This window comes from Anarrhichthys ocellatus, unplaced genomic scaffold, assembly GCF_004355925.1.
Source record: "Anarrhichthys ocellatus isolate YVR2014 unplaced genomic scaffold, GSC_Weel_1.0 scaffold1, whole genome shotgun sequence".
Classification (NCBI taxonomy): Eukaryota; Metazoa; Chordata; class Actinopteri; order Perciformes; family Anarhichadidae; genus Anarrhichthys; species Anarrhichthys ocellatus.
Window position 1 is genome coordinate 6,318,809 of NW_022280031.1, and position 18,460 is coordinate 6,337,268.

The following is an 18,460-nucleotide window of genomic DNA, read 5'->3' on the forward strand; positions in this document are numbered from 1 at the left end:
TATATATATATATATATATATATATATATATATATATATATATATACACATACATACACACACACACATTGTGGCAAAGTGGAGAAGCTGAAAGGGGAAAATAGGACAGAGAATAAAAAACGAGACAGAAAGATGAGAGGAGATGGTTGGATAAGAGTTGTTGATGGAGATGTAAAGGAATTGCTCCATCTTTGCATTCCTCAAAGGATAATGCATGTGAATGTGTATGAGTGTGTGAGAGAGAGAGAGATTTGAGCATGTCATCTGTCATATTATTGGTTTTAGGCTGTGCCAAGGCCATATGCCTCACTGCAGAGCTGCACAGATGAACGAAAAATATGTCAATGTCTCCTGTGAAGTTTACCGGGTGCAGTATTGACATGCGTCGACATCAAACAGACAGATGGTAGACGATCCAGTCTGATCAAAATCAATGCAGGCTATTTCTAAACACTTGGTGATCTAAAACAATTTGCACATAAACTGCATGTTGCTCTGCTTGCTTTTAAACTGATTTCCTGCAGAACAGTGAAACTGCAAAATAATTAGAAATTCCACACATTCCATCTGTGCTTTTTAGGGGATCTCTAACTTAGCTAATAAGTGAAATACTTTTAATTAGCTGTGTCCCTAAGTACCTCAAAGCTCCTATTGTAGGTACACTATGGACTGCTCACCGAGAAGAATAAAACATGAATAATGAACACTGGTGTTGATCGCCAGACTTAGTTCAGCGATGCAATCGGAACCAGTTTCTCTTTTTATCTCTGATCATTTCTGCCTGTACTCTACCTTCAGGCCTCTCACATCTGCTGACACAACTATTTGCTTTCTTGCTGAGAGTCAGATGAGGAGATTGATACCACTCTCATACCTGTACGCTAAATATGAAACTAGAGCCAGCAGCCAGTTAGCGTATAGCATGAAGACTGGAAACATGGGGAAACAGCCAGCCTGACTCTGTCCAACGGTAATAAAATATGTCTCTAAAAGCTCACTACTTAACATGTTATATCTTATTTGTTTAATCTGAATATCTAAACCACCAAACTATTCTGTGTTTAATGGGGCACTCCACCAATTTCTCACATAAAGTTGAGTTTACTCGTCATGGAGTACTACATGCTTGTAAAACCATGTCTTCGGTGGCTCTGCAGGAGCTTTGTCACGTCTGAGAAAATAACGCTGATGATGTCACAGTGACGTCATCAGGGTTATATCAGCTCGGGCGTACAAAGTTATAAGAGAAACCCCCAGTTACAAACTGGGGTCATGGAGTTTTAAAGACGCCGGCGTTAACCAGGCAGGGTCTAACCTCTGTTGTAATGGGAAATGTAAGATTCAGAGTTTTCGGAGTTTGAGTACTTTAGGAAACAAAGGTTAGGATATCTCAATCTCTGCTGCAAAAATTGTGACCCCTTTTTTAAAATAATCGGCTGCGAGTCCCTCAACTTTATGGAAGTGCAATAATAAATTGCTGGAATAGCCCTTTAAGATTAACTCGGGCAGTCACACGCAGCTGATGTTTTAGAGCAGACTGGTGCTGGTGGACACAATTATTACTTGCATATGTTTTAATAAACTGGCTGAGGTCCAATTTGGCTGTAATATCTCCAGTGGTTTCATGAATTGGACAAGATGACATTTTCCATAGCTTGTTTTAGTTAATACACACTGATAATTTGTTCCACAGGAAGTCACAAAAAAAACTTCAGTCCAGTTCAGCCAACTGGCATCTTTTCCAGTTTGGACCTAAAAAAATATCTGACATCACCTGCAGTGGTGGAATATAATCCTTTACTAGCAAAAAAAAGAGTAAATAGACCATTACGTAAAAGTCCTGCATTCAAAATCTAAGTGAAATCACAGAAGTATTTAAAAGTACATATTGTATACTGTTAAGAAGTTGAATCTATAACACTGTTCACAGTAATCATTAAATATAGTGGAGAGAAAAGTCAAATAGAATCAGCATAGCATTAAGTTGAAATACTCAAGCTGTACAATACTTGAGTAAGGTACTGTGAAGATGTGACACAATAAAGTGAAATTTCTTTGGAGTGACTTTCAGATTGCAGCCTGTAACAATGATTCTTTAGACTCGTTATGATTATTACAGCCCAATATATTGATTAGATTACCCAACTGTGACCATATAAAAAGACACACCCATTACATGCACAGAAACAATAGTAGTGAAACACTGCAATGCACTACCACACAATAGTTCTCTGGATCATCACTGTCCATGTGTCAACTTGTTTAAACCAGACTGCCTGTGGAAATGATCCTGGCTTGTTGCTACATACTAAATGCCAACGATCGTTAACCAGCATTTCTTTAGGCCACCCTGTGGCGTGCTGCGCCTTGACTCGCCAAACATTCATTAACAACATCTAAATATTTCACTGAAACGTGTAAGTTTTAGAGTGCATTCGCACAAATTGTGACTTTTACAATCTTGAAGAAGACCTGTCAACATATGTCAGGTCTGTTTACTGCTCATGTTTCTTTCGGCCATCTATTTGTTGTCTTTCGCGGCTGTATGGTATCAACTCACCTGTGGCAGGTAAAGCAATTTGCATGTTGCTCCGCAGCAACATCGCCCAGAGAAGACAGATGCCGAGTAAAAAGCCCTTCATCCTCTTTAAGCAGCATTCAAAAAAAAAAAAAAGATATGAAAATGATCAGAAACAGCACAGGCAGGTGAAATAACCAACACCTGGTCTTCCTTTACCGGTTCGCATTGCAACAGCTCCCTGTCATAGTCGGTGCAGTCTGTGTGTTTATGCACCTCTGTCGCCTCTTCCGCACAATTTTACCGCTGCACAGGTCATCCAAACACCTGCGTCATGCCTACCGTAATGTTCGCGTGGTGCAGTAAGATTGCTTCCCTGCCAGTCCGCTAAACTCTTTCACTTTGTAGTCCATTTTACTCCTCCTCCTGTAGCTGCTGGGCCAGAGCATAGCATCGCTGTCACTCTTTGCTGGGGTTTGGTCTATAATGGGACTTCCTATGTTTTCTTGATGACTGCTGTTTCCTCCTGAACTGTAATTTCCTCAGTCCAGGGCTCAGCACACGTATTCATAGTGTAAACAGACAAGCACCTGACCAAACAGACACCCATGAAACAGACGGTGTCCCAGAGGAACCAAGGAAATCTCATCACAAGCATGCCAGAATTAAATCTCGGCTGTGGCCGCAAGAAAAAAATGATCTCATCTGTTTTCCCGCTATATTATCTTGTGCTGGAGGAAAAACAGTGAAACTGATCTGGTCTTCATTTTCTCTTGGGACACCCTGTAAACCCCTCAAGCTGACCACAAAACTGTACCCAACTTTGGGAACCAGCAGCAGTGCACCCATTTGGATCAAGGAACAACAAGGAAATCCATTCATCCAGTCCATTAGACGGTATTAGAGAAAATACCACAGCTGCTACTTATCAGAGAGATAACTTGGATCAAGTGCAGGCTATTGCATGCGTTTATTGTAGTCTGTGGTTGTGTGTGTGTGTGTGTGTGTGTGTGTGCCAACAGATTAAGATAAAAGGCTTTATCAATAAAGGGCACTTATTGAATTTCCCTCTTTTGAGATGAGAGTGCCCTGCATGTGCCAAGACATGCAGACGTTCGTTACTCCGCTGGAAATAATGTGGATAATTTGCTTGTATGTGACAGCGTTCTTCATTCTTTTCACTTTTTGCCAGTTTCTCAGACGGGGTGTGCAGAGTGCAGGATGGGACGGAGGTGAGATGGAGAGAGACAGATTGTAGAAAGATAATGTTTTAAAGAGGACATATTTTGATTACCTTATGATACAAACCACTTTTGCTTACATACCAGGCTGGTATATCTAGACTGTCTAAGCAGTAGTCTATTATAAATTCCTCCTGTGCTTGAAGCATGAAGAGTTACATGATTAACAAACTACCAGCGCTTCATTCTTCATCGTGTAAAAATACACTGCCTGGTTGTGCACAAAGTAGGGAGATGTGCTATTAAAAAGCCATTATATTAACACCATGCTGATGAGCTCTGCCTCTGCTGAGGAGTCCAGCTGATTAATTAACTTCCAGATGAATGTGCTGTCAGCATGCCACACAAATTAACAAGGATTGTTATCACAACAGCACGGAGATAGAATAATATTGACCACCACAGACAAGAATTAAGTGGTAACCTATTTCCCTTTAAGACTGAATGCTTTCATTATGAGCATGTGTTTAAAAAAGTGGAGTGACCGCTTGAGCTTAGTGTTTCTAAGTTTGAACATTGGTGAAGAAGCCCTCAAGGACAGCTTTGAACCACAACGTCTCCCTTGTAAAAGCAGGGGAACCTAAATATACAGAGCACTCACAGGTATTGATTAGAGCCACTGACTCAAAGGACAGAGGAATAAGGATGGAGCCTTACTTCCTTCTTCGTCTTTATACTCATCCACTGTCTGGTGCATGTCCGGGCCTGCGACATCACCAGCCCTCCCTTTAAGATGGAAAACTGGAATTTCCCATGAAGAAGAGTTTAGCAAAGTCTTCATGTTCCCATGGAAAAATGCTAGCGGCTCCATGAAAACTGTAAGGTTCCCCTGTGGACAAACAAAAGTTATGTTTACATCACTTACTTAAAAAGTCTTCGTGCATCTTTGTGCGAGAGCCTGACACAAACCAACAAGACACAATCATAATCAGTGTTGGGTAACGTTACTTTTAAAAGTACTACGTTACTGCCATTACAAAGTAACTAAGTTACGTTATGGCGTTACCTACTGAGTAAAGTTACCTGTTAAAGGGCTTTTGTGTTACCAAAAAATATAAACCCCTTTGTGATTCCTTGTACATGTTGGTTATACTGTATTGTCCAGAAGGCGCGTAGCCAACTGTACGCCTACTTTTGAATGTATTGACTCAATCGTCATTGCATAGCTTCTATGGCATCTGTAACTTTACATGCAGGAATGACAGAACTAATGCCCCTTTTACAGCTCTTCACTATATCGAGGTGGCAAATATTGTTTTCTTCTGTCAGGCACTGTTTCCGCCGTGTTATGCATACTAGTTATTCTATTAATGATCTTATGGCAAAATGGAGACTACAATTGATATCGGTAGCATCTCCTCCACCACGTAACCAGCTACGAGCTCGTTAATGTTCCGTGGCGTACCAGACGAAAGCCAAACTAAAAGCTAGTCGTTGCTGTTTTGGAGCTGTAGCGCCAGCGTTGTTTCCTCGTGCTTCTTCAAATTTAAAGAGGCACAATTTGCATTTCACTGTAATATTCTTGTAATGCATTGCTTATCTAAAAATGTAACTTAATAACTGATTACTTGAATTGCAAATTAATGCTATCATACAAAAAAGTAATCTGAGTAATGCGCTACCCAGTACAAAACATCAGCACATCTTGTCGAGCAACGTTTTATGAAACATTCTGTCCTTGTTGATGTATTATTTCAGCATGAGCTGTTAGAATAAACTGTCTAATGGGTGGGGGAGCTAAGCCATGCAGTATCTTATAAAGTAAACAAACATTGGTCATAAATATATAAAATGAAATAAATATTTCATTAGTGGTATTTGTTTTTTACTGTCTAGTGCTTTAAAAACTTGTATAAAGGCTGATGCCTGGCCGAGCGTACTTCAAAATAATTCAATTCAACAGTTTCATACGACTTAGTACTGACGAACACAGTATGCAGTGTCATTCATTTTGCAGGTATTTGGTCATAAAGGAAAGTATTCGACAAATTCTAATTTTGACCTGATGATGGTGAAGATGAAGGTTAAGAGATCACCAAAGCTGTGAGGATTCATCCTCTGGAGACCATTAATCTTTGGACCAAATGTCATGGCAACCTATCAAACAGTTGTTGAGATATTTCTGTCCTGGTCGTGGTGGGTGGACTGACTCGCTGACTGCCACACCCCCATAATGGCTGAAAAATACAATAATTGATCTTGGATGGTGAGGAGCTGAGGAGAATCAGAAAAAGAATAAAAAGAGAAAATGCAAGAAAGAAAGAGATGCTGCTTTATAACTTTACCAACTAAAATATTGTTTATCAAATTAGAATTGATGCATACATACAATGACGTAGATTGTGAGGGAAAAGAGAAAGAAAACACAATTTCTCTCCAATTCACATGCCCAGAGTGTGAAATGACTTCTGTGTGTGTGTGTGTGTGTGTGTGTGTGTGTGTTTGTGTGTTTTTGTGTGCGTCAGAAAGCTGGCACAGAGTAAACTCGAACCGACAGTTTCAGAGCTCTGTTGGGAGATGAGTCCGCTGGAATATATAACACTCTTGTCAGTCTAGGGAGCACTAACCTCCAGCTGCCTCATAATGTACAGAGAAGCACTTCATGAATGCAACAAAGGCTGCGATCAGTGGATTCTGAAAACATTCTTGAATTTCATTTATCCATTCATGTGGAGGCGGATTTGTTCGACTGGTGTGTAACAGATGATGGCAGGTTTCTGATTCTGTCCCCATGAGCTGAAGTTGTGTAAATGCTGTGTGAATACTGATTCAGCAGCATTTACACTGTTGAGATCCAAATCTTCAATCAACTTATATTTATTTTGTATATTTTTTCGACTATAACTACATTTCTGTAGTACAGCAGACAGTGGCAGTTTTCTGAACTGCTCTGTTATTCATGTTTTTGACACCACAAACTAACATTAACAGGTTAGGCAGAGAAACTCATCTCCATATTTTAAATATACTTTTAACTGGCAGAGCTTCCAACTCTGCCAGTTTGATGTGTCAACTTCCAGGTGTTTCAGCAGTTCAATGCTTTTGCACTTTAAGATTTCTGTATTTTCTTTGCTTGTAAATTCATTTCCGCTGTCAGCATTCACACGCATTTTCTTCACGGAATGCATTTTCTAGTTGACTTAAATGTCTGCCAGTCACATTTCCAATACGATTATAGTATTACAGCGGCCATTTACGAGGAAAGACGAAGGACTTTGTGGAGGGAGGCAGGGAGGGAGGCTGTGACAGAGTCAACTGGGGGAGAAAACTGAGACATAGAGGTCAAGACTGAAGCGAGGCCAGCACCAAGTAGTTCTCCTCTGACGCAAGGCCTGGAAAATGAGCCTGGAAAAAAGCAGCAGAGCCAACGCTGGACAGAGAAATGTATTTGAATACAATCAATGTTTGTGGGAACCTCTGGGTGCTACATGGCCTTTGCCATGACATTTGTTGAAAGCACCAGCGGGAATATGCTGGTCATACATTCATGTTTAAATGTCATTTATAAATTCATTTATTTTCTGGTTTAAATTTGAGGCTCAGATGAGGTTTGAAAATATGTTTAGGGACAAACAGTCAACGACACTTATTGAACATTGACTTTTTGTCGCCTGCTCTGTTTCTTCATTTGTGTGTTGGAGTTGCAGAAAGTGTGCATTGTGGTTTGGGTCCAGAGGAGTCATGGAACGCTGTTATGAAATACTGAAACACACATTCTTCCCTAATGGGACAAGTGCAGTAACATGAGCCCAGTTTCCAGTGAGAGGAAAGTTCAATATAAATGACACTTGCTCTCTGGTTTTTACTGACAGTGAAATTCTATTTCATAAAGACAAATTCAGTTTGAACCTTTTATCTACACGCTTCAAGCCTGGACGGTTTATGGAACATACATGCAATTTGTGTCAAGGGGTAGACAACTAGACATTGACCCACAAGCTCACCAGCTAAACAGGTTTTAGATCCTTTAATGCATTGATTCCCATCATTTCTGTAAAGGATGAAATTATATTCACAGTGACTTGAAACTTTCATTGATGGTTAAAGATCAATGTGAACATCCTGCTAAAGCTAAGCTTTATTGTCATACTGTGAAAATCATTTTAACTGCAAAAAAAGCTGATTCACTGCGATGGATGAATTGCCTCAATCAAGTCTTTGCAAATTGATTTTGTAACGATGTCATTGTATACTAATGTCTTCTGTGGAGGTGGGAAATCTCATTAAACAGTAAAACAGCACAGAATGCTTTTGAGAGTAATGAGCTGTAATATTGAGTTTAAAATGTTGGGAATCAAGTAAATCATGAAAAATACTGTGAATCAAACAATGACAAAAATAAACTAGACTCTGTGGTGTTTTCTTTCAGGCATCATAAGGCTTTTAGTCTTCAAACTCTTCAGCTCTTCTGCTGCTTGAAACACAAGAGAGATTAATGTGCCTTCAGTTTCAAACTGTGCTGTGATGGATTGCTGGATTTTAGTCTCAATCTTCAGCAGACTGGCCACAGAGGGGAAAGCAATCAACTACCTGCAGGTGTAGATTTCTGGCAGACTGCAGAGAATAACTCCATTAAAACAGCAGTAGTGTCAATAGCATGGTCACACACCATTTCACCTTCAGTACATCATCAAACACTTGTTCCCAGATTTTCCCAGACTCTTTTTGTCCAAATCCAGAAACATTTGAAAGGATTTATGGATATATTGTAGGTTTTTAGTCATGTAGCAATATGGTTCAAGGGGTGGAATTTGGTCTGTTGGTTCGTCGGTCCGCCAGTTTAGTTTTCTCAGTTTATCTCAGAAATTATTTTAGGTTCAAGGTTCATTTATTGGCATTCTAAAACACAACAAATTATTTTTTTACGATGGAGTACGGAGGATGAGTTGAGAAGTCTGACAGCCTGAGGAAAGAAGCTGTTCTGTCATCTGGTGGTACGGCAGCAAATACCTCTGTACCGCTGTTGTTTGGGAGGTTATTGCCCTTTAAGTGTCCTTTTGGCTCTGTGCAGGTACCTCACCAGTATCACCGATGCTCCAGTCAGGCTGTGTATTGCTCCTCTGTAAACGTTGACAAGGGGATTTCGCTGTCTTAATTCGTTCATGGTCCCCAGAAGATGAAATCTTTGACTTTCATTGATCGTCTGATTTATTGTTTAGAGTGAACTGTCTCAACATCTATTGGATGGATTGCCATGAAATTCTGCACAGGCATTTTATGTTGTGTGTTTATGTTCTCCCCAGGGAAAACATTTCATCTAACGTCCTCATCAGGTCAAAATCTAAATGACATGGTGTAATCTGGTGTAATATGGTGTTGGCATGTGCTCTAAGCTAATATGGTGAACATGGAAATCCTGCTTCACATCAGCATGATGGAGGCCATTAGTGTACCGATGTTTTTCGCCCAAAGCATCGCTGTCCAGCCTGAGAGAGACGCTAATGTGTTGCTTTTTTCGCATAAATTACTGCCCTTACATTAATGACAAAACAGGCAAATATATTCCGTAGATCAATTGTTAAAATGACTTTAATTTCACTATTGCTGGAGCTGCTGGGCTCTGCTGGAAGAGCTCGGAACGCCGTTTTTTACTGCCCTCTGGCTATTACCAGGCCTATTGTCCAAGCTGTTGGTATATTCTGGAGGTGCTCGCAGCAGCGTGTCACCTGCCCTGAAGCTGTCGCCGGTGCTATCATTGGAGCTGCTGCCTACCATCTGCAAACATGATGTAAATGAAAAAAGTTGTCTTTGCACACAATGCATATGTCGTATCAAACAAAGGGGACGGATGCACAAGATAAGGCCTGCTCGTCTCAGGTATCCAGTGTGTGCCTCATCTCACAACCAACAAACTTTAAACATCTTTTAAGCCTCCTCCTCCGAAATGACTGTTTCAATCCATCTGAGAACTCATGGACTATTTTCATAAGAAGAACTGACTCTAACAAAACTGCCATTATACTTATGTCATCTGGAAATGTGCAGCCCAATTCATGGAATAAAACATTTCCAAAAAGAAGTTTTCATCTAATGAAATATTCAGCTTCAATTCATATTTGTTGGCATTTAACCTTTCACAAACTATATTTTTCACTGTGCAAAGGCTTGTTTCTGACTCCTGCTCCAGATATTTGTAGAGTCCAACGTACACAATCATCAGTTTTCAAATGTAGTTGCGTCTAACGGCTTGAAAAATGCATCTCAAGCACATTATTAAATAAAAAATGAATCCAAAGACAGGATCTTTCTCTTATTTTCAAGATATTAAACCAAACCCGAAAACAATATAAAAATGTTTTACATGCAATACGGTTGCCAGCGTCACTGACTCAACTGATCATCCCATTAACATATTCTGTGCCCTATGTGGTTTAGGACGCTGGCTGTTGACTGAATGTCAAAATCTTTTTGTTGTTTCTTTTAAAGAACAGTCCCAATATTTAGTATTAAGTTATGGACAAGCTACAAATGTATAATTGATAAATACATAGATTGCAAGGCGTGTTGTGGCATCTGTCACATTTATCATCGGTGAATTTTGGACAATTTAGTTTGAACCTTGTTGTGTTTAATCTTAAGATTTAAAGGACTTAAGGTAAAAAATACCTTCAAATATCTGTGAAATCAAATGTTTCTTAAAAGACAGAATTTAATTATCATGGAATTAATGAAAAGAACATTTCACAGAAAAGTTAAGGAATTAGATGGTAAGATAGGACAATATAACGTAAAAATACTAAAAGAAATTATAGTTACTTTCCAATTGTACTTAAAGCTGCCGTAATCAATATTTGTATTAATATATTAACAAATACTCAATACAAAAATAATTACCTTCAATTTTAAGCTTCCTGTAGGTATTTGACGCTGCAGCACTTTCCTTTTGTAATTAATGGTCTGGCTTCACATTGCCTTGTTGCTCCAGGATGGCGGCAGCAGCAGGTTGTTGTCAGTATTACTAACAGCAGCTGTTTGTGTTGGCCGGTCAGTGTGGATGTGTCATGAATGTCATTCATAGTTTCTCTCTCAGTTCTCATCCAGGCTTTCTGTATCTCACAGCAGTTTGAAGAACTGGTGTTGTATTTTAGTCTCAAACATCTGCTCAGTTTGCTGTTTATAGTGAGCCTTTAAGGGCTCTTTGTGCATTCTTCTTATTTATTGTCTTTATTCCAGTATTTTTTTTTGCTCAACAGTGTTAAGCTGTTTACACAGTTTCTTGTGCTGCTAAAGCCGTATTCCTCGCAGTACTTAATGTCTGTAATGATCTTAACAGCTGAAAATGGATTGAAACGGACTGAAATACACAAAATAATTGCCTTCGTTCTTCACCAGTAAACATAGAAAAACAGAATAACAAAGTTTATTTTCATCAAAGAAGAAAATCTTTTGCAATTACTTGTAGAGGTCTGCTACCTGCATTCATGATTTTAGACAGTTTTCATTTAAGGAATAGTTTGACATTTTGGTAAATATGCTTGCTCCAATAATAATTAACAATTGTAGAAATATTTTACGAAGTAGTGACTTATGTCAGTATAATAGTACAGTATTTGCTTTCTTTCTTTCTTTCTTTCCACTGGTTTCATTGGAGACTTCCAGGAATCATTCATGCCATGATATCACAAGAGAGCCACATGTGAGTTGTTGGCGTCATATAACAGACACTTGAGGGTTGTCAGAGTCACATGAAGCAAGGTGTAAATTGGTATGAGACCACCTGGGAAGGATGTGATGAAAGTATTGTTGGGAGCTGGTGTCTCAGCTTTTCTCCTCTGATTTCTGATCCAGTCTAACATGGACTTCTCCTTCACTCCATCAAGACATCTGTCTTTTTGTGACTAAATTGTCATCATGGGAACTGCTCAGCATCAAACTGAAGAGTTGGCCCTCCTTTGTTGGGTCATGTTGGGTATATTACATTATTCGTTTGTGTCGGTTGGGGGTCTTCATGGGCCTCTGTTTGTTTATTGTATTTAATGCAGCCGGATATTTATGAGTCAACTCTTTTGCATTTCAGTGTTTGTTGCTTTTCAATAAATTGATTCTATGCCCAGAGCTAACCATTATTTTAATCACATAATCCTCTAAAACATTAACCTCATGTGGACTCCGTTATCTTGAGCTCACATTCATTTAGAATCCAAAGCTTATTATTAATGTGACAGCCCCTCTGCTTGGTGGCTTTACTGTTTTCTCTCTCCTGGGCTGCAGACCTGATTGAGAGTAATCAGCGGCATGGGACACACCTGGGCTCGTTCTGCATCGTGCATCAACGCCTGAGCGGCAGCAGTCCTTTCTTGGCATATCTCCTCTCCTCACGTGTCTTTGTGGGGTAACTTTTGGTCCTTTTCTTTTGTTTTTACAGCCCAACACCATGCAGCGCGTTTTCCCTCAGCCATTTGCTACACTACTGATTTAACATATTTCTCAAATCTATTTGTTTGCCTTGTTGCGTCTATATGTGCAAGAAACCACTTTATTTGTTCAAGGTGCGCATTGCTGGTTGCTGTTGGTAAACACACTGCATTCAAAGTTCGCCCAGCTAAACGAGAGAGATAGAACGTGCGAGAGCGCGCACAACGGGTTAGGTAAAGTTAGAAAGATATTGACAGATTCGGACTTCCCGGTTCAATAAATCGTTAACGAAACATCGGCCCGTTTTAATTAAATTAAGGTTGTAGCTTGTTGTCTACCTCACTACGGTTACAGGGAGGTATCGTTTGTATTTTAGCAACGTTTCGTTAACGATTTATTGAACCGGGAAGTCCGAATCTGTCAATATCTTTCTAACTTTACCTAAGTGCACAACGGTGGTTGAGCGAGCTAAAGAGTGCCGAGAGGGAGCAGTGACAGCAAGAACAAAGCAGTGAGAAATAAAGCATTATCTTGTGATTGTTTCACAGGGTTTACATTCTAAAGCACAAATAAATACACCCACAACTTCACATGCGGGAAGGTGCCAGATTTTGAATGAATGCAGCTGAAGCGCCAATTCATCCTGCTGTGGTTTGTCTGCTCTGTGTGTGTGTGTGTGTGTGTGTGTGTGTGGGGTTAGATTTGGTCAAACTGACCAAGATAATTTACCTTCTTGGGATAAAAAGTCACACACATACACACACACACACATACACAAACACACCGTTGATGCTCTAGTGCTGACTGAAGCAATAAACAAACATTTGGAGGACTGAGGGAGGAAGAGAGGTGCCAAGCAGCATGTATTTCTTAGAAAAAAAATCTAAATTATAATCTCTGCCTCCACACCTAAAACCTCTAGAGTGTCACTTAGTTTCATAGATGTTTAAAGGATGAAACTTATACTGGTCTCAGCAAATAATGTAGCTACTGTGTGCTTATCTGATTTTCATAAAACAAATTTTCAAAAAGTACATTTTATTGAAAAACATCTTCGGTGGTACTAATTAACCTCTTACTAAGGAGGTAACTGTAAGCATGTCTCAGTGACTATAAATGCAGCACAATGTTGTCTTACTTCGTGAATATTATTATTATTATCAGTAATATTAATAATATTATATCCTAGCCTTCCCCATTTCTTGTGCTGCATGAATGAGACCTAAAACCCAGAAATGAGTCAGCAGTTTTGCACTTCTGTTTATTTTGGTTGGAAGTCAATGGATTTGTTGAATTGGATTTTTTGTTTGATGCCTGAAATAAAGTATGCGGTTAACACAAGCAACAAGAAAGGACATTGTGAGTATTTGTGACATTGTGTTTAATCTTAGTCTGAAACACGTTTGTGTCGTTGAGGTAATGTGGCTCAGGACCATCATGTGGCAGATGTGTGTTTCCTCCAGATGTGTCCACACTCAAGGGTGTGTGCTGAACAGTTTAAAGGATGATAACATCCTCCTGCTGTGTTTGGTGAATAGTGTACTATGTTTCAGATCTTTCCTCTCGTCTGACCTTTCCTCTTGTCTGACCTTTCACTCCTCTCAACTTCATTCCCAATTTCCAGCTTCTCCTCGCTGTCTCTGGCGTCCATCAGCTGCTTTACCTTCATCAGTATTTCTCTTTCATCTGCCCCTGGGGGTAAACAGAGGAGTCTGGCTCTGCTCTCAGTTGAGAGGGAAATGGCAGCGAGGGAGCCGATATATTTGTGGAGATTGTTAATATATTATTTATTTATGGAGATCAAGGATATATTTCTAAGGCTTGTATGTATCTTCATGTGGCTGAGGGCAGGTATGCTGCTGAAAGAAAATGATGTCAAAACACCATTACTGCTGAGAACAGTGGCAGAAGGAACCTGTGTGTTTATACCTTACAATCCTTATTTCCACATGTGACTAAGACTTTCACTCTTTCTCCAACTAAATCTAAAGAAAAAACTAAAAATAGTGTTATTCTGCTCTTACTTTCTTTCTTTTTGTTGGGTTGTTGCTATGGTTGGCTGAATAGCATTTCACATTAATACCAATATGTGACAACATGATAAATACCCAGTTTACAATCTCCAACACGCTGCTTCTCTGTTAGATTCATTGTTATTCTGCTCCACCGTCACCGTGTTCAAGAAGAATACTTGACTACATACGGCCCTCATGACTCTGCAGCACTGAACATGTCACGCTGTCAGTCCTGTGCTCAGTGTCCATCCAGATCTGATGTTACACCAGCTGACTCTAATCAGCTGAGATTAACTGTGGCAGTACAGAGGGGAACAGCCAACCACATAATACACCCTTTATAAAGGTCTTTAACTCATAACTCATAGCTTTACTAATGACGTAGTAATTATTTATTGGTTATAATCCATTAGTAAGAACAACTTTTGGGTTGCCAGGTTGACACATAAATGTTCAGAGGCAAGGCAAGTTTATTTGTATAGCACATTTCAATAACCAGGAAATTCAAAGTGCTTCACATAAAACCATTAAAAGACGTCATTAATAAAGAAATAATCCAAGCTTGCAATTATAAAACTGATTAAGATGTCAATGGTTGTAATATTATTATGGTTCAGTTTTCTCTGCAGCTCTTAGAAGGTGTTGAAAGTGGTCGAATGCTCCACTGGAGAGGTCCTCTTTGCCTGATAATCAGACTGAATTGCAATTTAGTTTCTGTTTATTAAAAAATTTGAAAGACACTAGTGTTATGCTGAGTTTAAACACCAACAAAAGGGATGTTTCAGAACCTGACAACCAAAATGTATCAATGGTTCATTTACAACTGATCTGAAAAGCATAGTAAAATTGACAACAATAGCAGCACCATCAATTACAACCTGTAAACCCTTTTTAGAAAGTGATGTTATTTTTTTTCTACAAGTCTGCTTTGGGCCATTCTCAAGATCACCTAGGAGAGCGGGCGCCCCTCTCTCCCCCCTTTTCTGTCACTCTCCAGCTATACTAATAAAGGCAATAAAAAGCCCTGAAGAAGTCTGCTTTGAGTTTTGTTTTCAGTCACAGGACCGAATTTCTGCAGTAAACTAAAACCTGTTAACTTTCCTCTCATCTTGTTTTTTTATCTCCCTCTCACAATGTTTATGTGTGTTTTTATATTGATTTATGGGTGAGTGTGTGTGCACCGATGGCACAAAGGCCATAGTAGCCAAGCGCATCCCTTTTATAGACACACACACACACACACACACACACACAGGTCACATGGACTGGGCTGCTGATAGAGGCACTGCAGAGGCACGTAGACTGACGAGGGCGATAAAATATGTTCAGTCACTAGGACTCCTGTGAAGACAAGCTGAGGAGAGTGAAGATGGCTTATCAGGCTATGACTTTAACAGAGCCTGTTTCTGTCTGCGTGTCTGTGGGAGTTAACATCAAATATGTTTTTGGATCAGAGCATGTTTCTGCACGTTAATGTTGTGGTTTTAAATGGATAATCGCAGAGAGTTCCGGCCTCACCAAAGACATAATTACCCTTTTAATAATCTTGCCCTACCCTCCACCCCCTCACATACTTTTACAGTTTTTAAGGTTTCAGATTGACTTACATACTATATCTCTCTGAACAGTAATATCCAGCTGTAATAATCCACACGAGAGAAGATCAGAGTTGATAAAAAATGGTGGTCATCTATCTGGCTAAAGGAAAGGTCAGGGGATCACAAAGGTCGGTTCCCACTCTGGAGACCATGAATGTCTGCACCAAATTTGCATGCCAATCTATCCAGTATTTGTAGAGATATTTGAGTCTGGAACAAAGCGGTGGACCAACATCGCTTGTGTGGCTAAAAAGTCAATACAATAATTAAGGTTTAGTTATAATATTTTCCTAAAAGCCACTTTAATTGAGAATCATATGCATGCATTAAAAGGCAGTGCTCTGTGAAATATGCAAATACAATATTGACTGTCATGAAGTGTTTATCAATGAAAGCAAATGTGATGTTAATTTAGGTTCATGCGTTTACATTTAGAGCTCTTTGTTGTTGGTATTTGTTAAACTTTATTTATTATGGAAAGGAAGGTGACAGTTGTGTGTTATTTGCCATGTTGTAATACAAATGCAGGAAATATATACACATTTTATGTTTATTTTATTTGTTTGAAAAAGTCTTGACTTCATTCATGATTCTGGTGCTGGAAGCAGTGGCAGGTGTAGTGTAGCTGCTAGCTACAATATTAATATTTAAACAGTTTGTGGTGGTTTTATCATCCTGAGGGAAGGTAAACACTTTTATTTTGTGTTTGTCCCAGACCTACACAAGAAAACCATCCAACGGATGTTTCATCCACAACCTCAATCTGCAGTTGTTCTCCACTTTAAAAAAACAAAAACACCTTCTTCCTGGTGTAAACACAAACAGCTGAGTGGATGAGATGGATTTTCATTGTCTTTCACTGTAAGTTAAGTAAAACGAACCCTCTTTTCAGTGCAAGTAATAATTTGTCTATGATGTGAATGTATATGATTGTATCACTTCCGCTATTGTAATCCATTATAAATAGCCCTCTTCTGCGGTGGCTTTACCACGAAACCGACAGGAACATGACGAGATCCCACAGGTACTTAATCTCACAGCAGCAGCTCTGCTCCTCTGTCAGGAATGTGTGCAGGCATGTCTCAATGTGAAACTACACAAAGACACCAGGCCCTCCGAGCCTCCAGATTATCATCCGCTGTCAATCACGCCAACTCCTGCAAATCTGAATGGAAAGCCTGCACTTACCCACGAAGCTGTTGAATCAGAGCTGAGACACTGATGCAGTGGCACCAGCATGTCTCTCATCATCTCTGAACAAAATGAAAAATGATCTGAATAGATCTGTGTAACACTGATATAAATTTCAGCTGCATTACTGAACAACAAAGCTTCAGGTTTCTGTTGTATTTTACTGATTCAAGGTTCAACTCGCTCCAGTACTCATACTCAGATGTTAATACATGCACTAATATTATAATACTAATACTATAATACAATTGCAATACAGGGATCTCCCTTCTCATTTCAGAGGTTCTACTGAATTACACCCAGGTGGCTCCAGAGGGCTCAACAACCAAGTCAAGATTTCCTCAGGGTGCCCAATATCACAATGCAAAAATGTTCCAACCATTTGTGCTTAATGCAGTTAATGGCAAAGAAACAATTTCATATGTTGAACTTTTCATTAGCCCGTTTGTTTTCTACCACTCTGGAGCGCACTCATCTCATGGGAACGAAACAAGGACATCACTTAGGCACCGCTTTAAAACATTATCGGCACTCCAGTCAGACAAACTCATGATAAAACTTCATTGCACAAAAAAGAACGTCTTCTCTGAAAAATGCAGTTGCAACATGTGTCTGAAACTGTCCACTTATTCACTGTTTCAGGGAATCAGAGGACTAGAAAATCAGATGGTTTGAAGCATTTTTGAACATGCAGTCGATGATGATGGTAGGTCTTGATTGCTGACCCTTGATTGCACACTGCTTAGAGAGAACCCAAGCCGGACAATGGTGACACATGGTACAGATGTTTCCAGAGGCCTTTATTCATGTCAACCGTCAGCCTTATTTTAATGAACATAAATTTACTTTTCTCTCCTTCACAACCAATCTCCAGAAAACACCGTAAAAGCTACGGAATAGATAAAACATAAATGAGCTCTTACGAGTACAAACATTCATTAAATGACATTCAACTATACATGTGGGAATTAATCAAAACATTTTCTCACATATATCCTTCTGAAAAAGCACATGTAAAGGCTGAAATCTAGCATTAGCATGACATTACATTTGCAAATTTAGCCATTTTTTAAGCCAAAATTAGTATCTTGTTACAACAATAATACATTTGACCAACCTTTTACAGGTTAATTAAGATAAAATGCCACTAGACATGGCCATAAAGCACAATAAAACACACAATACTTTTTTTCCCGCTCCAGCTAGGTGCCTAACGTCCATAAAGTAACCCAGAAAAATAAAAAAGCACTTACAAAATAAAAGCTTGCAGGAGGTGGTTATCTTAGCTAGCTAGCAAAATAAAGGTTTGTAGGAAATATAAGGAGACACAGTTACCAGTGTCTCCTTCAGCTCCTTCATGTCTACCCTTAAGGTTTAACATTTAATCACTCATTAACTATAATCTAATCTTCTGTGGCAAATTGATTACAGCAACACTTATAGGTCTACTCAGTTATCTAAATGAACATCATGAGTCTTTTCCTCAAAACAGATGAGTTTCTTTTCGTGCTCAAAACACACGAACTGCAGCATGAACATTTG

At 39.3% G+C, this 18,460-nt stretch overlaps 1 protein-coding gene across 1 annotated transcript in view; it reads right to left on the reverse strand.

Moving 5' to 3' along the window:
• The window catches only part of LOC116399139 (von Willebrand factor A domain-containing protein 1), a 7,985-nt gene extending 5,005 nt beyond the window's left edge, over positions 1-2,980 (reverse strand). Inside the window, exon 1 of the mRNA XM_031876098.1 lies at positions 2,561-2,980. Within this exon, the coding sequence (XP_031731958.1) occupies positions 2,561-2,642 (82 nt within the window). The 5' untranslated portion in view covers positions 2,643-2,980. The remainder of the gene's footprint in view (positions 1-2,560) is intronic.
• Between the last annotated feature and the right edge of the window lie 15,480 nt (positions 2,981-18,460).